Here is a 23,037-nt window from a genome sequence, read left to right on the forward strand (position 1 = left end):
ATTGACACCTGCTGAAGATCTGGCCCAGCGTGTGTAGATTTCACACACACGCCCCCCTTGACACCACCTGAGGATCTGGTCCAGCGTGTGTAGATTTCACACACACACCCCTTGACACCAGCTGAGGATCTGGCCCAGCGTGTGGATTTTTCACACACACACACACACACACACGCTGCTGCCCGGGGTGGCCGGAGTTAGTCCGAGTTGAACAAAGGCTTCTCCCCCATCCCCACGCCGGTGCAATCAGCAACCTCCACCCCAGCCGAGGCGCTGGCCCCTGGCCCTCCCCGCGGAGAGCCCGGCCCCCCCCGCCCCCGGCCGGCCCCGTCCGCCGGGACCCGCCCCTGGCTCCAGCCCCCTCCTCGGGCGCTGCAGGGGCCGCGGGCGTGGAGCGGCTCCGCCGCGGGGCAGCCCGGGCGGGTGTTTCCCTCTCGCTCGCTCACACATGCTCCCTCGCTGCACCCGCCCACCCTGCATGCTCCAGCGAGCTGCATTGGGATCGGTGACGGCTCCCGTCCTCAGACACCCGCCCCCGAGCCAGCTCCGGGAGCATCCGCCGCCGAGGCGAGCCGGGAGAGAGAAGGGCGCCGGGACCTCTGGCCAGCAGCATCCTCAGCCCTCGCCTCCTCCTCCTGGCCGGGCTGGCGAGAGGATGAGGAGCGATGGGCCAAGCTTGCGGCCACTCCATCCTCTGCCGGAGCCAGCCCTACCAGCCGGCCGCGTCTGACATGTGAGTGCCCGGCGCGCCGGGGGTTCTAGCCCGGGGGGCGCTGGCTGGGGCCGGGGGGGTTCAGAGGGAAGGGGGGAAAGCGAGGAAAGGGGGAGTGATGGAAGGGGAGAGGAGCCCGCGAACGGAGCCGAGAGAATGAAACCGAGCGGGAGGGAGGAAAAAGTTCTTCCTGTCTCAGAGCCGGGAGAGAGGGTAAGAAATAAAGAAGAGAGACCCAGCGACTGGGGCCGGCTCCCCTGGGGGTCTGGCCAGCCCCTGCCCACTCCTTGCTCAGGACACCTGCCCTAGCTGGAGCGGTTGCTGCTGCCTGCCGGGCATGGCGTTGCGGGAGCCAGGGCTTGGTATTTCCACAGTGGGCACTGCCCTCTGACATGTCCCTCCATGCCACACGGACCGGGTGGGGACGTGGGGTGGAGCAGATCCAGGGGGCTTGCTTTCCGGGCGCCTCGCTCAGCCCTTCAAACAACAGCTGGGAGCGCAGCAGGGCGAGATGCCCCCTGGTTGCCTGCTGCCTCAGTTTCCCTTCAGTTGCTTTAGTCTCGCCGTTTGAAAATCCCCCCTGTGTGGAAGGAGGGAAGGGATGGCATGGACATGGCGTGGAAGCCAGGTTAGTGCAGCCCTGTGCGGGCAGATGCATGAGCTGTTTCCCAGGGAGCAGCTAGAGAAATGTTGGACTCATTTTATAAAGGGCTCTGTGTGTGTGTGTGTGTGTGTGTGTGTAGACTTTGCACTGGCAACTACAACTCTCAGTGTAGCACTGACGTGGGAAACACTGTAGTTTCCACGCTAGAGGAATGCTGACACCGGTACTGTTGTACCCGGCAGCTCCCTTCCTGGGAGGGGCTGAGTTCTGCATCTGGATTTGATTTACCCCTCCTGTGACTCCCCCCGAGAAACCCCAGGGGGGCACTTGGCCGGGTGTGTGGAGCGTTTCCCAGAGGGATGGCTCCGAGGCAGGCACGGTCAGTCGCATCCGAACTGTTGGCAGCCTTCTTAGCATCTGTGCAACGTGCCTCAGATAGCACGTGAGCAGGATTCATCACCGAATTTGGTCCATGGGTTGGATCGTTAGCTTCCCTGGCCTGGGCTGGGCACTGACGGGGAGTGGGACGCGAACGCTGATCCGTCTCCCCGCTGTTCGCAAAGCCGCTCCTGTGCAGCCAGGGAGGAGGCTGGAGTTTTAAATTGCTCGCTGTCTGTTTCACCCTGCCGTGGCCGGGTCAGGGTCAGTGGAGGGCCTGCTGGATCCTCGGGCTGTCTCTCCGCGGCAGTCTGCCAGGAGAAGGCAGCGAGCGTCCCGCATGGTGCCAAGGGGAGGGCACTGTGCGCTCAGCAGGGACACTGCTTTGTGTGAGTTCCTTTGTTTGCCCGGGTAAGTCACCCATGTTCAGACAATAGCTGAACAATCTCAGCCCATGCAGCGAGGCCCGCTCAAGACCGGCTTGTTATTAGAAGAGGTCGCCCCAAACGTCTCCCTCCTCTGCCTCTCCGAGGAGCCTGAATGGAATCCCTTTGGCCAGCCCCCCGCCGAGTGGGTTGCCCTCTGTACAGCGCCGCTCGTCTTAGCCATTGTTTTAAACCTGCTGGCTCTGGTGCCAGGCAGAGTAATTATTTCCTCCCCGGGGGGAGTCGTTTGTCCAGCCGGTCCCCTGATCCTCTGGTTGCTGACACCTTTCGTGCCCACCCACGAGCCTGCCCCGGCGTTGCTAGGTCTCACCGCTGTTGCAAGCGGGGGGAAACTGAGAAGTGAAACTGCCGCGTGTTGCAAGAAGCCACAGCTCCCCTCTTACCCAAGAGCTGATTTGCATCTGAAAGCAAGCAGCAGCAACAGCGGGGTGCTGCTCCCAGCCAGCTTGGCTCTTGGAGCAGTGCCCGGGGAGCTGTGGGACCTGAGCGGCTTTAATAAGGGGGGGGGCGTACAAAGAGGCTGCCCTCTTCCTTTCCCCAGCGCCCTCCAGCTCCGCTGCGGTGGGCAGCAGGCAGACCCTGTGCTGTCGTTTGCAGTGGGCACCAGCTCCAGTCGCAGCAAGTCCAGCCCAGCTGGAAGCAGGGAGGCGAGGAGTCTGCAGCAGCAGCGGGGGGGGGTGGGGGGGGCGAGGGGGGGGGAAGATCCGCGTGCAGCTGCTTCCCAGCTGGCGAACTCCCTGGCTCCATCTGGCGGATGGCTCGTGAGCTGCCGGCTGTGGCAGGGGACTTGCTCTGTGCCCAACTAGTCCACCGCATTCTGGGCAGAGCGAGGATGGGATCCTGATCACCCCCTTTGTGGCAGAACACGAGGGGATGGGCACGGATAGCGGATGGAGTGCTGGGAGCACCCCTCTCAGAGTAGCAGTGCTGCTTGGATTTGTCCTGCCTCTCCTGTGAGCTCCCCGGCTGGGCCTGCCCGACCCACAGCCAGCCCTCTTCCCAGGAGCTGCTGGACACAGGTCTGTCGGCGCAGTAGCCGCCCCGTGCACGGGACTGACTCTTCCACGTGGACAGGCAATGGTGCCAAGCGCACCCACTCCCACTCCATAGTTGCACTGGGCCACGGATGAGTAGCTCAAAAGCTGATGCTTTCCTCCTGATCCCTGCGCTCTAGGAGCCCTCTTCTCCCCCTGCAGGGCAGGAGCAACCTGTCCATAGATCTCAAAGAGCATCAGAGAGAGAGGCAAGTGTCAGCACCCCCATGCTACCGATGGGGAAACTGAGGCACGGGGAGATGAAGTGCCCTCCCACGGTCGCCCGGCAGGTCAGTGGCAGAGCTGGGACTAGAACTCACGTCTCCTGTCTTGTGCCTTCTCCCTACACTACAACCGCAGGCGCAGCTTCTGGGTGGGTGCTGGATCACGTGATGCCACCAGGCCTCGCGGGGGCACCTCAGTGGCATGATGTGCTGCCCGACAGAGGGCTGAGAGCCCAGACCCAGAAGTCAGGGCTCCTGGCTCTGGCCATGGGCAAGTCATGCCAGCCAAAATGATCACAAAGCCTTGAATCCCTTACCTGGAGGGTGCTATGGAAGGGTTGTTAGTGCTGGCGGACGGGGTCCCACAGACAAGGCCTATATGATGGAGCCGATGCTGGGCAAAGAAACGAGGGCCGGGGGGGGCGGGGAGAAAAAAGGAGGCTTCCATGTATTAACAATCATTAGTAGAACAGGGCTGGGTTGAGGCGCAGCTGCCATAGGCAGACAGGTACAGGGCTAGTATTAAGATTAACCTGAGGCGTTAGCTTGGTGTCCTCCCTGGCTGGGGAAGATCGTGGGGAAGGACTGGAGACAGCAGCTCCCTCAAAGCAGTCACATGTGGGTTCAGCTCAACACGACTTCTTTGCTTCGGTTTATAGGGCTAAGTGACTTGCTCAAGGCAAGGTCTCCAACCTCCGCCACCCGGGGCTGAAGCTGAAGCCTGAGCAATGTAGCTTCGTGGGGGCCCCCTGTGGCGTGGGGCCCCCAGGCAGTTGCCCTGCTTGCTGCCCCCCTAACGTCGGCCCTGGCTTTTATCCGCAGAAAACTGTTGTTGTGACACAGGTGGGCCGGGGAGTTTTTATAGCGGGGGGCGGGGGCTCAGAAGGGAAAAGGTTGAGAACCCCTCCACTGCAGCGTGATCGGCACATATAGTGCTCCGTGTCGCAGCAGGGTTTTGAATAAGCCTCGAGTGCAAACCTGCTGAAGGCCAGCGTTTCCTGGAACCGAACCAGCCCCCCTTTCCTCTGGGCGACCCTTTCCAGCCCTGGCGGCGTGAGCGAGCGGGACGCCACACGGTGCGTTATTATCCAGGCAGCCTTTGAACTCAGGGGAGCCTGCCAACTAACGTAGGGCTGAGCACGCGGCAGAGAACTCCAACCAGACTGGGGCACCCGGTTTCACACTTTAGCTGGGGTGTAAGGCGTTGCTCATTGAATGCCAGCCTTGCACTTCCCAAGGGGGATCTGGAGCAGAGCTGTCCTCCATCCTGCACTGGGAGAGACATCCCAAATCAACTTCCATTCTGAGGCTCTCGCAGGATAGGCCCAGCGGGGCATTTTGCACAATTTAGTGCTGCCTGTTTGTTTGTGCATTTTGTGCTGTTTGCTTCAGCTGGAAGATGGGAATCAGCAAACTGAGGGACAGATGTTCAACCGGGCCAGTGCTCCAAAGCCTATTGTCACCCCCTTCTCAATCCCCAGGGCTGCCGAGAGATGATCCAGCTTCTGGTGTTACCTAGAGCAGCCTCAGGGGTATTCTAAATGATGCTGGCTGCTAAAGGCCTCTTCTGATTTGTCACCACCCTGCGGGGCTAGGAATGATAGCTGATACCATTGGAAAAGGGAGCTGTCCATCTTTCCAGTGAGAGACACCGTGTTTGCTTCCAGCCCTGGATGCAGCCAACTGTAAAGTCTCTGATGCCTAGGAAGGCCACACTAGGTCATTTCTCAGATCCTTCAGTATTAGATACAGCGATCCAGCTAGGTATGTGGAATCACTTATGTCTCCTGTACAACCCTGAGCACATTGTTGGCGCCTTGCAAATAACAAATAATCAGAAGAATAATCAAATGTAGGATGTTAAAGGAATTAATCCCATTGTGTCTGCCGGCTGCTGGCCAGACACTGCAGCAGATGCTGTCAGTATGGGCTCTGCTCCACTGGTCATGACTACATCCTGCAGCCAGCACTCAAACAGGGAGGGGAGCTTTACCACCTGAGCCAAAAATGACTCTTCCCCTGGATGAGGTGGTAGGAAATGATGTGGCTGCCTCCTTCCCAGCACAGGGCAGCATCCATAGTGTAAACATAACATGAATGCAAAGTGCGTGTCACGTTCCCCAGCTAATTGCTGTTCCATAAGAGAACAACCACCTACTACTGCTGGTTGCTGACGGAGCTGCTCCTTTAGCTCAAGTGGTGGAGGGCAGTGCTGAGTGCCCAGGTTTCAAATCTTGCTGTTGACTTTTGCTGGGAATTGTTTTGTGAGCATGTGGCTTGGGAGGCCAAACCGCCCAGGGGATTTTTTTCCTGGGAAGCAATGAATGATCTAAATGCATTTCCAGGAATAGCCAAGGTTTCTCAAGCCAGTCTCTCCCCTCTACTCTCGCTCTTTCACTGCTGCTGCTAGATTGCTGCCTGCCTCTTTCCCAGCTCCCACGTGGCTTCCTGATAGCTGAGCTGGTCGTTAGCCAGAAACATGGACACGCTGGAGTGTGGAGGAAGCTGTCCTGGGACACTCTAGCCATGCAGTCCTGCCCTGCAAAGCGCTGAGCTGTGTTACTTAATGGATGGGGCTGCTCATCTGAAATAGGGAGGGAGCTGTGACTGCTGATGTAGCTACATCAGCAAAGGAAGAGAAGTGTGTCTGTTCGCCCAAGCGAAGCAGGGACTGGGCTACTTAAAGAGAGACCAGACAAAACACCGGACAGTGTGCATCGGATCATAGGATATGAGTTTTGTGAGAATCAGGGATGGAAAAGACCTTTGCAATAGGAATGGGTCTGGACAGCCCCCAGCCTCTTAAATTTGGGGGTGTTCTTTGATCTCATTCCAGGCAACAGCCCCCTAATTTAGAACAGGCTGAACCAAAACCTGGATCTAGGTGCTTTGGGGTGTTCAAAATCCAGATCCAGAATTTCGCCGCTTGAGCTCAGGTTTAAACAGTGTGGGGCCCCTGTCCCTGCATTCCCTGGATAAAGGACACACGCGCACAGCCCGGTTATGGGAGGCAGGGTAGGGCGCCAGCCTAGGAAGCGGGAGACCTGCAGGCAACTAAGGCTAGTGAGTGTAAATTAAATTGAGCAACATGTATCCTCCGACACACCCGTCTAGTTCTGACTGTGAACCCATGACTGAGAAATAGGAGGTAAGGACAGCTCTGGAAAAATATCAGAGCCACAGCTGAGATACTGCGACTTATGCATGTTCCCAGGCTGATGTGGCTCTATGCTAAAACGTCGCAGTAATTTCATACCTCACCTCTCACCAAAACGCCAATTTCTTTATGAACGGTTTCAAACGGATTCCATGTGGCTATGGGACAAAGCACAGAATGAATATCGAGAGAGAAATAGTTCATACCACGGTGGATCTCAGCTTTCCAGTGCCGTCCATTTCTACCTGTCTAGATTCTTATATTGTCATTGTGGTATCACATCCTAAATACACGATACCAGCCTAGGGTTCTGTCTTTTGCTCTGACCTGATGGGTGACATTGGGCAAAGCACTGCCCCGCCACGTGCCTCAGTTTCCCCTTTGACTTGTCTAATCAGACTGTAAGCTCCTTGGGGCAGGGACTGTCTTTTATTATGGTCTTGTCTCCACTCGAAACCACAGCACTCACTGTAGCGACGGAAGGGGTTCTTCTGTTGATCTAGCAGTGTCGACACTAGGGATTAGGCCGGCTTCACTATGTCACACACTTTGTCACTGTGACTCAACCTGAAGCCTCAGCAAGGAAGTACTCTGCAGCCTATCATCAGCAACCCTTAGAGTTAGTTATTAGCTTGCACTTTTCAGCTGGGTGACTCAGAAGACACTGAGGAGTTATTTATAATGAGCAGTTGAAATGCTAAGACTGCTTAAGACTTTTATTTTTCTTGCGCTGTTATAAGCCACGGGCCAAATCCAGCTGCACTTACTTCTCCCAAGGCTGAATGTGGCTCTGGCCATGCGACGACTTTCCAGTGCCGATCTGGGAGGTAACAGCAGCTATAATTATATCTAGGTCTTATATAGCACTTTTCATCCAGAGATCTCAAAGTGCTTTACAAAGGAAGTTTGCCTCATTAGCCCCATTTTTCAGATGGGGAAACCGAGGCACAGAGAGGTGCCTTAGCTCACCGAGCAGCTAGTGGCCAAGGCAGGAATAGACCCCAGGTCTCCTGAGTCCCAGTCTAGTGCACGATCCATTCGGCCTACACCGTACATGCAGAGAGAGTGCTTTAAGGGGTTGGCCTACACACCTGATTTGGATCCCAGTATTCCTCTTAAAATCAGTGCTGTTCCAGCTCCTCTATGCCTCAGTGCCCCACCCCTGGCAGCGTGGGCGTGGGGTTAAAGCAGCGTGGGGGCTGTGGATAGAAAGCAATGTGCGGGCGGGGCTACAGGGCCAGACTGGCAGGGAGACGCTGCAGTTTAGGACTACACTGCTTCAGATGGAGTGAAGGAAATGTACAGAACGCCTTATCATCCCATGGAACTCACAGCCACAAGATATCACCGAGGCCCAGAGCTTAGCAGGAGTCAAAAAAAGAAAAAAGGCGTCTGTATGGCTAATCGGAACATCCACAGCTATGTTAGCAAGGTTTCCAAAATAGCTAGAAGGGAGAGAAACCTTGATGCTCCAGCGTATAAGCCATCATCCGCTTGGTGGCATGTCTTGCAGCCACGGGTCTGGTGTTCTTGAACGGCTCAGGAACAGGGCCTGGGAGGAGCCCTTCAGTGTGTCAGCCCCCTTAGGGTCACACTCTCACTGGGATGAGCCCCTTGGCTTCCCCGCCTCCTGGGAGCGACCCTCAGAGCCTTCAGCACCCCTGCTTCACCCCGTGAGCTCCCTGCAGCGAGTGCACCTGGATTGGACGCCTGAGGGAGTCTCCAAAGGGAGCAATGCACCCCCACCTTCCTTAATCTGGAGTGACTCCGAGCTGGTGGTGGAAAAGCAGGAGGGTTTGGTAGACGTCTGGAACACAGCACAGAAAGTCCTTCGTTAACAGATCTCGCCATTAGGAAACGCTTCCTTTACAGAAATAGACCTGAGCTGTGAAGTCTGAATCAAGAGATAGATCGCCTAAAGCCAAAGTTTTCCCCACCTTCTGGGCTGCTTGCATTCAGACCTATGGGTCAGGGTCAGCTCTCTAGCCAAGCTCTCTGTGGCCTCATTTCATTCAGGCAGCACGCTGAGCTACACCCCTTTACCAGCCCAGAGCAATCCCCCTTCCTCCTTGCGTCTGCCTCCCTCCTTCTGCCCCCAGGTAGACGGTTATCAGAACCACAGACCCCATGGAGTCTGACACGTTTAATTTAAACAACACAGCAGCGCTTTTGCCGGCACCGGCCCAAGGCAAGAGAAACGCAAGGATTAGATCAAGGAAATGAGGCCAGTTGCAAACAAACTGCTCACATGGGATTAGTCATGGGGCTTGTCACAGAATTACATTTTCTAGTCGCCGGAGCACTAGCGATGGACGCAGGCGGGTGGCACAGGTGGGGAGATGGATTCGGGGGACCCACAAGACTGACAACTAAAAGGGAGCTGGTGGTATGGTCCAGGCTCTGGACTGGGTGGTAGGAGAGCTGGATTTAATTCCTGGCTCTGTTACAGACCCCCTCTGGGGATCCAGAGCAGTTGGGCTTGCCCCTCTCCATAAATAGGGGTAAAATTCACCCCCTGCAGAGCACCCACCCTGCTCAAGCCCTCTGAGCAGAAACAGGACTAGACAGGAGGGAAGCTGCCATGGGCAGGGTGGTAGCTGAGGATTTGGGTGGCCAGGATTTGATCCCCCAGACTTTGGGCAAATCATTCAAGGGACGCTGGGGCTGTAATTTCCACTTTACTAAACATACCTGTGCTCGCCCCAATTGAGCTGGTGTGCTAAAAAGAGCAGCAGCATGGGCTAGTGGTGCTGGGTACAATCCTGCCTGACCCCCTGGAGGTGTACTGGGACGGACAGGCCATGCAGACATGGCTACCCTGCTATGATCAGTGGGCCCGCTCAGTCTGAGCTAGCGCTGGGTACCTGTACCCGAGCTGTAAGTTATACCCCCAGCTGCAGTGTAGACATATCCTTAGTGTCCGTGCCTCAGTTTCCCAAATGTCCAACGGGGGACAATAGCCCTTCTTTAACTCCCGGGGGAGTTACATGAAGGAGTCCGTGGTGCCCTGCGCCAGTGAAGGCCATATACGTATCCCACTGATACATGAAACAGACCGATTCTGGTGTTGGGCCTTGCTGCGTGGCTGCAATGAACGTGTTTTAAACACTATTGAAAACCTCACAGCGGCAGCATCCTTTTAAGCGGAAGAAGCAGGCGTGGGCGGGGGGGAGGTATGTAGCCTTCAAATAAAAAAATCGCAGCATGCAGGACACATCCAACAGTTAAGGGGGACGCCGACTTCAGAAAAGGCTTTAATCTCCTTATTCAAGCTGAGCGACGACTCGTCGCCTAATTATTTTATTACCCGTGATGCTAGGCAGGACATTGTGCCTTGGCACTGTCGCCGCCCGTGCGCTGCCCTCGTCCACTGGCCCCGGTTCAGAACAGCCGGCGCGGATGTGCTTTGCTGGATAGGGACGGAGGCAGCGCGTACGCCAACGCTGTGCGGAACGGAGGACGTGGGACAGACGATCTCCTCTGTAATAAGAGACAGTGCAGCACAGGGCCGGACCCCGACAGGCGATGGGAACCTCTTCCGTGGGGCTGAGCGCCCTTTCATTTACGTCCTCTTCAGTGGGAGCTGAGGGACCTTTCAAGATCAGACCCATACTCCACCTCTCCTTTGCTTAGAGAATGGGAGGGCATAGTCCAAATGTCCCAGGGCGGTGCTGCTGTCTGCTCAGGACTGCCCGTGAATTGTTTGCCCATGTGCTCTGTCCCTCTGATGGCTGTGTGATATCTATCGAGGTGCTGGCAATGCGGGTAAGACCCAGAGCCTTCAGCTTCAGTACCACTGGATGGACAGTGGTACTGACAGTAGCATTAGGTTTTTATCTTCTTTGCAGACCAGCCACCCGAGGGAGATAGAGTCATAGTCACCTGAGAAACGTAGGAAGTCCCAGGCAGGCTGGGGGTGGGGTGATGGCACCGGCCTGCAGAGCTGGCCTCCCACCTTCGCCACAGGTTCTCTGCACGGCCTTGGGCAAGTCACTTCATCTCGCTGGGCCTCGTCAGGGAAAGGGGGATCACAATTCTGTCGTGTGTGTTCAGCCTGCCAGCTCTTTGGGGCAGGGACTGGCCCTCACAAGTGGTTTGTGCAGCGCCTAGCACAATGGGCCGTCAGCTAAATAGGGACTGGAGTACAAGTATCCAGCATTTTCATACAATAGCGCCTCTCTGTGGTACTTCTCTGGCCCCGTCACTGAGGTGTCCCGGTCGTTAATGTAGTTAGCCTGACAACACCCCTGCGAGGTTGTCACACAGGAGGTCTAGGGCAGTGCTTCTCAAGCTATCTGATGTGGGGGATGGGCAATATTTTTCCCCCAATGTGCGCGGACCGGCAGCCGATGGCTCGCGGACTGGCACCGGTCCGCAGACCACCACTTTAAGCAGCACTGGTCTAGGGGACAGCAAGGAACTGAAGCCAGGTCTCCCAAGGCCTAGTCTAGAGCAAGAACCGCGGGGCCGTCTTTCCTCACATAGCCTGTGCCGGCGGCTGGCTAACGATGCAAGAAGGGACGGTCAGGTCCTTGAGTCAAGGTGCTCACCCAATCTAGGCACAGACGGAGGTTGGGGGATGGGGAACAGACGCATGGCAGGCAGCAGGGCCAGGATGGTCTTTAAGAGGACTGAAGTGTGGACAGGGTAGGGGCTGTGGGGACAAGCTCAGGCCAGTGGCACTGGGCGTTGTGGGGGGCCCGCGGAAGAAGCATGGTGGGGACTGTGTGAGAAAGCTGCTGGTCAGGCAGACGAAGCTGGGAGTATCGGTGGAGAAGAGGGGACGGAGGGAGAAGAGGAGAAAGAGGAGGGGGCACAGTTCTGGACAGCTTTGAGGCTAGCAACAAGGAGTTTCAATCTGATGCAAGAGCAGACAGGGGGCCGAAAACCCCAAGCTGTGTTCTGACCGCTCTGCTCTGCTCTTGTTTCTCCCCTGCGGCGATTAAAATCTCCCACACCGAGTCCCACGAGCATCACCCAACAGCATCGCACAGGAGGAGTTTTTAACGTCATGCAAGCCGACAGAGTAGTTGGATGGGCCCCCTATGGCTGACAGGTGCCTTTAACAAGCTCCATGGGGTAGCCCCAAGATGATTAGGGTTTGTAGACAGATGGCTGCTTAGAGCACATCGCTAACTCATTTTATTTTCAAATGAGGAGTCTGGACCAGGGGTCGGCAACCTTTCAGAAGCGGTGAGCCGAGTCTTCATTTATTCACTTTAATTTAAGGTTTCGCGTGCCAGTCATACATTTTAACGTTTTTTAGAAGGTCTCACTCTCTAAGTTGTTATATTATATAACGAAACTATTGTCGTATGTAAACAAGGTTTTCAAAATGTTTAAGAAGCTTCATTTAAAATTAAATTAAAATGCTGATCTTACGACACCGGCCTGCTCAGCCCGCGGCCAGCCTGGGGTTCCATTCACCTAGGCCGGCAGCGGGCTGAGTGGGGCCCTGGCTAGCAAGGGGCTGGCAGCCAGGACCCCAGACCTACAGCAGGCTGAGCAGGGCCAGCAGCCAGGACCCCAGACCGGCAGTGGGCTGAGGGGGGCCCTGGCTGGCAAGGGGCCGGCAGCCGGGACCCCAGACCGGCAGCGGGCTGAGGGGGGCCGGCAGCCGGGACCCCAGACCGGCAGCGGGCTGAGGGGGGCCGGCAGCCGGGACCCCAGACCGGCAGCGGGCTGAGGGGGGCCGGCAGCCGGGACCCCAGACCGGCAGCGGGCATTGTCTGGGGACACATAATCGGATCTCACCCATGGGCCCAACTTTGGATTGGGAGCCAGGGGAGTTGGGTGCCTGCCCTGGCTCTGCCCCTGACCTGCAGGAAGCATATTAATTGGCTCCTTCAGGGGAAATTGATGGTTGTTACCTGTGCCACGGAGCTGGCCTGATTTCTCTTTAGTGTAAGGTGGCCCCCAACACTCTGAGCATACTATGTAGATTCATGGGTTTATCCTCCCAACACCCCTTGAGGTAAGAGAGGGCTATTGCACCCATTTTGGAGATAGAGAAACGGAGGCAAAGAATAATTAGAGGCCAGGATTTTCAGAATTGCTCAGCCCCCCTTTTAGGCACCAAAATAAGCAGCCAGATTTCCACAAGAGCTCAGCACAAGGGGAGACAACTCTGTTGAAAATCTGGCTCCAGTTGTGAGCTTTGAGGACTTGAAAACTTGGCTCTTTGTGTTTTGCCCAGCATTCCACAAAGAGTCTGTGGTAGAAGAACCCAGCTCTGGGGAGGTCCAGTCTAGTGCTTTAACCACCAGCCCACGGCAAGAGGGGCTGTCGCATCTAATAAACCTAGGCTCATATCAGGAGTGCTGGGATCCAGGACAGGTGCCACTAGGAAAATCTTGATCCAGATTCGAATTCCAGATGCTTGCTGGAGTTTGGTGCTGTTAAGTTCCAGAGCCCACCTGGACAAGGATCCTTAGAAGGAAAAGGAAACAGGCCCAGGTCCTCCAAGGTATTTAGGCTCCAACTTCCTCTGAAATGGGCCACGGTCAGCGGCTGGATCATGGCGCATCAGACACACTGCTTGAACTCAAAACATATTTGTTCTTTCTATTGTGCTACAGTGGAACCGTACACGGTGTTAATTACAGGGTAATTAGGGACTCGGTATCATTAGCTTCCATGGTATTGTTTGATCACACTAGCTGCATTTCCAACCCACATCCTCTCCCCCCCCCCATCCCACCCTTCTAGTAACTGCTGCTTTGTGTCAGCGTACCTGGCCCCCGATCATAAGACTAAAGGCAATGCTTTGGGTTAAGTGGCACTAATTATACCTGGGTGTGTGGTGGCAAATTGGAGAATTGGTCTGAAATCAGCAAGATGAAATTCAATAAAGACAAGTGCAAAGTACTACATTAGGATGGAAAAAAAAAATCAAAAGCATAACGACACAATGGGGGATAACTGGCCAGGTGGGAGTGCTGCAGAGAAGGATCTGGGGGTTAGAGTGGATCACAAATTGAACATAAGTCAACAAGGTGATGCGGTTGTTAAAAAGACTGATATCATTCTGGCATGTACTCACAGGAGTGTCATATGTCAGACATTGGAGGTAATTGTCCTGCTCTGCTAGGCACTGGTGAGGTCTCAGCTGGAGTACTGCATCCAGTTCGGGGTGCAATGCTTCAAATCAGTTAAGGACTTTTATAAAGAGGATGATGATCAATTGTTCTCCATGTCCACTGAAGGGATGGTGTATGGTCTCCACTCAGGTTCTGGTTGGAGAGCATGGCCTAGTGGTCACGGTCACAATGCCAGACTGCCAGGTGGGTTGTGGGGAGGGGAGCCCTGGCCCTCCCACTCTACCGGGCTCCGACCCAGGGCCCTTTGGGCTACCAGTAACCTGGCAACCAAGACTACTTAAGGCTGTCCTCCCTGGGCCTCTTCTTCTCCTCATCTCCTCCTCTGAGGTCACCTCAGTCCAAAGCCTTCACCTGATGGAAAAATCCAAATCCCAAGGAAGCAAGAGGGATTCGCCACTGTCCAGGGCCACAGGATACTTCCCTCTCTGCTTGTCTCTGCGGAGGGTCCTCCCTTTCTTCACGGAGGGCCCCTTTGGGCAGCTGCATCAGAGCCGTTAGGTTTCACTCTGCTCTGCTAGAGCTGTGGGCTGCTCACCTTCAGCACCAAGTGCCAACTGAGCTAATTCACTGCCTTTTAATTCCTCCAGCAGATGGAGCATTTGCTGCAGGTGTGGCAGGGGCGGGGCTGGCAGAGCCCAAAATGAGCCCTTAAGCCCTGGTTGCTTGGTGCGGGGTTTGTACACCCCATCACAGATGACAAGCAGTAATGGGCTTAATTTGCAGCAAGGGAGATTTAGGTTAACTATTAGGAAAAACTTTGTAACTCTCAGGGCAATTAAGCTTGGCAATCGGCTTCCAAATAGGGTTGCCAAACGTTCAGGATTGTCCTGGAGTCTCCAGGAATTAAAGAGTAACCTGTAATTAAAGATTATGTCATGCCAATGCATCCAACCAAAATTGGCATCCAACCAGGAATACAACCAGGCGTCCAACCAGGAACTGGCATCCAACCAGGAATACATCCAATCAAAATTGGCAACCCTACTTCCGAGGGAGGTTGTGGAGGTTTTAAGACCAGGCTGGACAAACCCCTGTCAGGGCTGGTCTAGGTGTACTTGTCCCTGCCTCAGCGCAGAGGGCTGGATTTGGCGACCTCTCGAGGTCCCTCCAGCCTGACATTTCTATGGTTCTATAATGCAAGAACCCCTGTGACAAGCAGTGGTGGAATAACTGACCCTTGGGTCGTCTCTTTCCTAACCTCTTGAATTTGGTGCATGCCCTAAAGCACGAGGCTTTTCCAGACTGCAATGAGCATTTACTCACTGTCAGGCTGGAAGGAGGTTACTAGTGGAGTTCCTCAGGGATCGGTTTGGGGACCAATCTTATTTAACCTTTTTATTACTGACCTTGGCACAAAAAGTGGGAATGTGTTAATAAAGTTTGCAGATGACACGAAGCTGGGAGGTATTGCCGATACAGAGGGGGGCCGGAATATCATACAGGAAGATCGGGATTACCTTGTAAACTGGAGTAATAGCAATAGGATGAAATTTAAGAGTGAAAAGTGCAAGGTCATGCATGTAGGGATTAATAACAAGAATTTTGGTTATAAACTGGGGACTCATCAGTTGGAGGTAACAGAGGAGGAGAAAGACCTCGGAGTATTGGTTGATCACAGGATGACTATGAGCCGCCAATGTGATATGGCCGTGACAAAAGCTAATGCGGTCTTGGGATGTGTCAGGCGAGGTATTTCCAGTAGAGATAAGGAGGTGTTAGTACCATTATACAAGGCACTGGTGAGACCTCATCTGGAACCCTCATCATACTGTGTGCAGTTCTGGTCTCCCATGTTTAAGATGGATGAATTCAAACTGGAACAAGTACAGAGAAGGGCTACTAGGATGATCCGAGGAATGGAAAACCTGTCTTATGAAAGGAGACTCAAGGAGCTTGGCTTGTTTAGCCTAACCAAAAGAAGGTTGAGGGGAGATATGATTGCTCTCTATAAGTATATCAGAGGGAAAAATACCAGGGAGGGAGAGGAATGATTTAAGCTCAGTACCAATGTGGACATAAGAACAAATGGATATGAACTGGCCATCAGGAAGTTTAGACTTGAAATTAGATGAAGGTTTCCAACCATCTGAGGAGTGAAGTTCTGGAACAGCCTTCCAAGGGGAGCAGTGGGGGCAAAAGACCTATCTGGCTTCAAGACTAAGCTTGATAAGTTTATGGAAGGGATGATATGATGGGATAGCCTAATTTTGGAAATTAATTGATCTTCAACTATTAGCAGTAGATATACCCAATGGCCTGTGATGGGATGTTAGATGGGGTGGGATCTGAGTTATTACAGAGAATTCTTTCTTGGGTGTCTGGCTGGTGAGTCTTGTCCACATGCTCAGGGTTTAGCTGGTCGCCATATTTGGGGTCAGAAAGGAATTTTCCTCCAGGGCAGATTGGCAGAGGCACTGGGGGTTTTTCGCCTTCCTCTGCAGCGTGGGGCACTGGTTACTTGCTGGAGGATTCTCAGCACCTTGAAGTCTTTAAACCACAATTAGAGGACTTCAGTAGCTCAGACATAAGTTAGGGGTTTGTTACAGGAGTGGGTGGGTGAGATTCTGTGGCCTGCATTGTGCAGGAGGTCAGACTAGATGACCCTTCTGACCTTAAAGTCTATGAGTTTACCACGAGGGACACGTGTGGCGCCACATGGGAGATTGTTGAGGGTGCAGTGCAAGCTTGGAAAGGCAAGATGTCCCCTGGAGCGCATGCAGAGCGTCACCGGGTTGAATGTGCATGTCCCAGGAAAGCCACAAATATGTTCTGATCTATACCAAAACTGACTCACCAACTGAGCTCCAGGCAAAAACGTCTGTGTGCCCATAAGAACATCATAAGAATGGCCATACCGGGGCAGACCAATGGTCCATTTAGCCCAATATCCTGTCTTCCGACAGCGACTTGTGCCAGAGAGAATGAACAGAACAGCCAATCATCGAGTGAGCCATCCCCTGTCATCCACTTCCAGTATCTGGCAGTCAGAGGTTTTGGGGCACCCAGAGCATGGGGCTGCATGCCTGACCATCATGACTAATAGCCGTTGATGAACCTACCCTCCACGACCTTCTTTGATTATTTTTAAAACCTCGTTGTAGTTTTGGCCTTCACAACATCTCCTGGCAAGGAGTTCCACAGGTTGACTTCGTTGTGTGAAGAAATTCTTCCTTTTATTTGTTTTAAACCTGCTGCCTATTAATTTCATTGTGTGACCCCTGGGTTCTTGTGTTATGTGAAGGAGTAAATAACACTTCCTGATTCACTTTCTCCACATCAATCATGATTTTTGAAACCGCTATCATATCCCCTTTTAATCATCTCTTTTCCAAGCTGAAAAGTCCCAGTCTTATTAATCTCTCCTCACATGGAAGCTGTTTCATACTCCTAATCATTTTTGTTGCCCTTCTCTGTACCTTTTCCAATATATCTTTTTTGAGATGGGGTGACCAGAATTGCACGCAGCATTTAAGGTGTGGCAGACCCTGGATTTGTACAGTGGCATTATATTTTATGTCTTATTATCTATCCCTCTTGCTTTAGGACCAAGACATACTGCTCTTCGCTCAGAATCTTGAATGTGGGATCAGTGGTATATTAGAGCCCCCAACTGAGATCATGGTCCCATCATGCCAGGTGCTGGACACAAACATAGTGAGAGACAGTCTAACTACACAAAGGGCGGGAGGGGAAACTGAGGCACTGAGCATGGAAGGGACTTTCCAAGGCATGTCCAACAGGTCAGTGGCAGGACCAAGGATTTAGTAAGACTCAAAGTGGGATTGGACATTTAGATGGAGAACTATATCTACGGTTAGAACAGCTGATGGTAACAAAAATTTTGGAGAGGATATAATACCTCATGCTCCAACCCAATCACTGTTAGGGGATGAGACCTTATTGGGGGACAGATTATCTCACCTCTGCCTAAAATGGGGTTTCTTGCACCTTCCTCGGAACCAGCTGGAGCCAGTCACTGGCGGAGATGGGATACGGCTCTGATACAGGCCAGCACTTCCTAGGTAGCCAGAAGCAGACCACAGATCTGCTGATTTTTAAGCAGGGGCAGATTGACTGGCCCACACTGTTTCTCTAATCTCCTGTAATAAAACACAGCATCTGAGCTGTGCAGCATGGGGTTGTCAAGGGGAGGACATGCTCCTTGGATACCGTGGTGCTGAAATCAGCCTGCTGGCTTAGCAACACCGCACCTTCCCGGCCGCACCACAGCAAAGTAAGAAGTGCCCCGTGCACTCTGGGGTGGAGTGCGTTGGGGCCTTGCCTCTCATGACTGAGTGAGGTAGGCCTGGTCTACACTGACAATTTAGGTCGACATAGCTACAGCGCCCAGGGGTGTGAAAATCCACCCCCCCGAGAGCCGTCGCTATGCCGACCGAAGGCCTGGTGTAGGCGCAGCTTGGGGGATGGAAGACCGCTTCCGTCGACCTCGCTGCCGTTGCTCATGGCGCTGGTGTCCCTGCAGTGATGGAAAAACCCCTTCCGTGGCCGTAGGCTACGTCTACACTATGCGGTTGCGCCAGTGTAGCCACGGTGCCGTAGCAGGGTCCCTGGAGTCCCCGTAGTGCAGACGAGCCCTCCGCCTGTCTCGGAGAGGGATGGACAGCAGCACGCGGCCCCCGGGTTAGGTGGTGGCACCCTCCAGGAGCCCAGCACGTGGAGGAAGCCCACGTGCCAAGCCTGAACTCTGCAGTTATCTCCGGAGGTCCCCAGCCGTTTCCCACAACGCCACCAGGGACTCAGTCACTCTCAGGACTCCAGGGGGAAACATTACAGCAGATCAATAAAGGAACAGGCCGGGCCCAGCCCCGCGAAGGGCAGAGCACCGTCAGCGCCCCATTGTCTGTCTTCTCCCCACCCTGCACGTTGGGGACTTTTTGCTGTGCACCCCCCTAGCCGGGACAAGCCTCCTTTCCCATTTCCCAAGCCCGGTCCCCCTTCTTCTCCCCCGGCTTAGCTAAGGAGCCCTGACGCAGTCCCAGCCCGAGATGCGAGTCCCCCACCTGCCCGGCCATTAGCCCCTCTTCATGGCCAGATAAATTGCCCCAGTTGCTCCACAGTCAGTTCAACGCCGATTTTTTGCTGTTTGTTATGCTGAAGGTCTGGTATGTAGGTTAACTCCTGGGGGTAGGAACAGAGAGAACGTGTTAGAAGCCCCGCAAGGCTGTGTCGGATCCTCTAACGCTGGTGTGAATGACACACAGCCAGGTGTCGGTAAACTAGAATTCAGCCCTCTCCGTCTTCTCCTCCCGCCTAGGATCAAAATAACTCCAGGGCCCGATCCTGCTGGGAGCTGAGCATCTCTTGTGACACGCTAGGACATCCTGGACCCCCTTCTGTCCTCTGCTCAGGAGCTCAAGCCTTTATTGTAACAACCAGGAGGAGGGACAGGCCCCAAACCTTCCATCTCTCCACCAGCAGTCTGTACCCAGCCCCAGGTCAATGGCAATCAGCCGCTGATCATCATCATCTGGAGGTCATCTAGCCCAGTTCCAGGTCTCCCTAGCAAAAGTGCCACCAACACCTCACTGGCACAAGAACAGAGAGGGCGTTCCTCTATTCAGGGTCTGTGGGGGCCTGCACAGAGCTCGGGGCAGCCCTGAGTTGCATCCCTGCTTTAATGAGCACTTCAGTCACCCTGATCAACCCACCCCAAAATGCACCTGGGGCTGCTCGGAGGTGACGCAGAGAAGGTGCTCAGCACAGAGGCCTGCCCTGCCCCTGGTGTATTGCCTAGGGGAAGGGGAATGTTTGGAGAAGGGCGGGGGATGTTTCTCTGTCTCCTTTTATTGCCTATTTAGGTTATGAGGATGAGGCAGTGAAACAAAAAGATGATACATTCAAACCAGAGGAAAGGAAGCACTTTCCTGCACCCCTGCCATCTGGTGTTAATCTGTGGAACTCATTGCCACAGGACTTTACCCAGGCAAAGAGCTGAGCAAGTGTATGAATGAAATTAACCCTACAGAAGAAATGAAACCTTGTGCCTCAGGGCATAAGCTGCTCACCAGCTGGGGGCACAGAAGGAATACTCCCCTGCTCCATGGTTCAGTGCTGCACAATTCGGTGCATGATGGGAAGTTTAATGCCTCGTTCTGAAGCACCAGCATTGGCTGCAGTCACTGACTACCCCCTGGCCCTGGCGCCAGCCTAGCTGGCCCAAAGGGACTGCAGGTCACCGCTGAATTGGGCCTCTTGTTGGCAATCTCAGCAGACAAGCCAAGGGCTGAGCGGCCCATGGGGACTAAACTGACCTGTCGCCCCTAAAGGAGGTCCCTGCAGGGCCGGGCTGTGGCAGCCTGAGGACTGCAGAGCCTGTCAGTCCCGCGATGCCAAATTCACCCCACCTAAAAGGGGACCCGTCATAGCAGAAATGCCCCCCTCTCTGCTCGGAGCCTGGGTCCAGCCGGAGGGAACAAGGCTACAACTCGACCCAGGGCCCCCTAGGGCTCCGGCATCCTTTTCTGGCACGGGGGAACCTCACAGCAGCTCAGATAGAGCGAGAGGCTGAGGAAGCGGGGAATCCAGTATGTCTGGGATCGAATGGGAAATGAGCCAGAGCTCAGTGCAGAAAGCTGGGCGGGCTGGGCCGGCTTTTCACAGCTGGTCAAAGGCATGAAGTAGGCAGGATACAGGGCAACATGGATCAATTCTCTGGCAACATCCATGTTCCTACTGTAAGGGACAACAGCGGCAAGGCATCCCCCACTGCAACTTGAGACCATTGCTCCTTGTTCTGTCGTCGGCCACCACTGAGACCAGCCAAGCTCCATCCTCTCTGGAACCCCCTTCAGGTAGTTGAAGGCTGCTATCAAATCCCACCTCACTCTTCTCTTCTGCAGACTAAATAATCCCAGTTCCCTCAGCCTCTCCTCGTAAGTCATGTGCCCCAGCCCCCTGATCATTTTCGATGCCCTCCGCTGGACTCTCTCCTATTTGTCCACATCCCTTCTGTAGTGGGGGGGCCCAAAACTGGACCCAGTACTCCAGATGTGGCCTCACCAGTCCTGAATAGAGGGGAGTGATCCCGTCCCTCGATCTGCTGGTAATGCTCCTACTAATGCAGCCCAATTTGCCGTTAGCCTTCTTGGCAACAAGGGCACACTGCTGGCTCATATCCAGCTTCTCGTCCACTGTAATCCCCAGGTCCTTTTCTGCAGAACTGCCGCTTAGCCAGTCGGTCCCCAGCCTCTTGCTCCCTGGCTGGTTTGTTTATTGTCTGTTTAGTTTATGAGGATGAGGCAGCACATGATGAAACAAAAAGATGATGCGTTTAAACCCGAGGAAAGGAAGCACTTCTGCCCCATCCCTGCCATCTGGTGTTTAACCTGTAGAACTCATTGCTGCAGGATTTTGCCCAGGCAAAGACCTGAGCAACATTCAAAGCGACTTGGGAACAGGTGTATGAATGAAATTAACCCCACAGAAGAAACGAACCCTTGTGCTTCAGGGCATAAGCTGCTCACCAGCTGGGGGCACAGAAGAAATGCTCCCCCGCTCCATGGTTCAGTGCTGCATAATTTGGTGCATGACGGGAAGTTTAATGCCTTGTTCTGAAGCACCAGCATTGGCTGCAGTCACCGAATCCTGGACTAGGTGGTCTCTCTGTGTGGCAGTTCCTGGGTTTTGTCCATATAGAATCTAGCTCCAGGGATGAGTAATTACATCAGTGCTGGCACTAAGGAGTCTGAGATAAGGGGGGAAGCGTTGCCTAGGGGTTAGGGTGCTACCTGGGTGATCAGGGTTCAATTGCCAGTTCTGCCACACGCTTCTGTGTGACCCTGGTCAAGTCACTTAGTGGAATTGCAGCCCAGAGAAACTATCCTTGCAACTGGGCTCACAGCCCTGCCCTGCCTTCCAGAGATCTGTGAGGATAAATACACCAAAGGTTGTGAGATGCTTGGGTACTGTGGTGATGGGGCCACAGAAGTACCATCAATAGAAGCAGCCACTCTGCCAAGAGGGTGAAAGAGGGACAAAAAGGGAGGAAAAAGAGAGCAAACGAGGCATCTCCCCCTGCATCAGTGACACTGTACAACATGCCATCCAGGCAAGGAGAGCGCGGCTCTGCTGGTGACAACTAGCCTAGCTCCAGTGGGGCGAGGCTGAATGTCACCAGCAAGGGATCTGGCCTGGAGTGGTCAGTGAAACCTACAGGAGGAGGGAACGTCGCTGATCCAACAAAGGGCCGAACTCTCCTTTGCAGGCAGTGGGAGATCAGGCCCTGCGGCAGCAGCCTGTCCTGAGAATAATGTCTTCTGCAGTTTCCACAGTATGCATCCGATGAAGTGAGCTGTAGCTCACGAAAGCTCATGCTCAAATAAATTGGTTAGTCTCTAAGGTGCCACAAGTACTCCTTTTCTTTATGTCCAGGAAGCTTAGGTTATCACCCTGGTCTCCCACTAAGTGCCAGGGGATCTTTCCTGACTGCAGTGCACAGTGCCTTGACTTGATGATAACCCAGCGCTGCTACAGCAAACGTAATGAAGCTGTTCCATCCCCTTGCAGGGCTCATGTGCATTACTATTCATGCACTCATTACAGCCAGGCTGACTCTTAATTATGAATAATATTTCTTGTGAACTCAGCCACTGTTCTCCTGCACTGAGCTCCAGCTTCCTCGAAGCCAGTAGGTCCCAAACTGTCCTGGTTAATCCACCACCTTGTGAAAACAGTTACTGGGGTGGCACATCAGGCTCACATGCCCCCAGGGGTGCACGTATCACGGCCTGGGAACTCCTGCATCGCTTTGGGACCCTGCACCAAAGCGTTTGCAGGAATAATTTCCCGGGTGGGGGTTCCCTGAGGACTCATCTCTTAACCAGCTATGTATGACTGGTCCAGTTCCCCCAGTTGCAAAATGAGTACCTGACCTCTCAGGTTTGGGCTATCCAGGGTGGTCAGATGCAATGCTGGGTGCATCGCTCCCTGGTGGGCCGTTGGCTGTGAAACGGGCATGCCTGAACTGCATCCGCCCAATGAGCCATTGGCTCTCGGGAACCTTGATGGCGCAGTGTAAATGGGGAAGAAGAGGTGGCAAGGCATCGCTCAGGCTTGCATTGCCGTCAGCCTGTTCACGTGCTCCCTAGAAATGTACTTTGCATGGCACACAGGGCCCACATCTCTAGAGAGATCACAACAGGCGTTTCCCACACCCCCTGCCAGGCTGAAATGCTTGGCTAGAATTCCAGGCAATGATCAGGCAGCATGGACTGCCTCTGTGGACTTCTAAGAGGGACGCAGATCCTAGCCCCGCAATGCTAAGCCTCCATAAAGAACCATGTGCTTTTGGTCTAAAGGTCTTTGCATTTAGATTAAGGAAGAACAAAAGCAGGCGAGCGCAGTGTGTGCATGTCATCTCTAT

General features: G+C 54.1%; 1 protein-coding gene across 1 annotated transcript in view; it reads left to right on the top strand.

Moving 5' to 3' along the window:
- The first annotated feature begins 349 nt into the window (after window positions 1–349).
- PDE2A (phosphodiesterase 2A) overlaps window positions 350–23,037 on the top strand; it is a 363,204-nt gene continuing 340,516 nt past the window's right edge. Inside the window, exon 1 of the mRNA XM_037914731.2 lies at window positions 350–733. Within this exon, the coding sequence (XP_037770659.1) occupies window positions 666–733 (68 nt within the window). The 5' untranslated portion in view covers window positions 350–665. The remainder of the gene's footprint in view (window positions 734–23,037) is intronic.

The sequence above is a fragment of the Chelonia mydas genome, chromosome 1 (genome assembly GCF_015237465.2).
Source record: "Chelonia mydas isolate rCheMyd1 chromosome 1, rCheMyd1.pri.v2, whole genome shotgun sequence".
Lineage (NCBI taxonomy): Eukaryota > Metazoa > Chordata > Testudines > Cheloniidae > Chelonia > Chelonia mydas.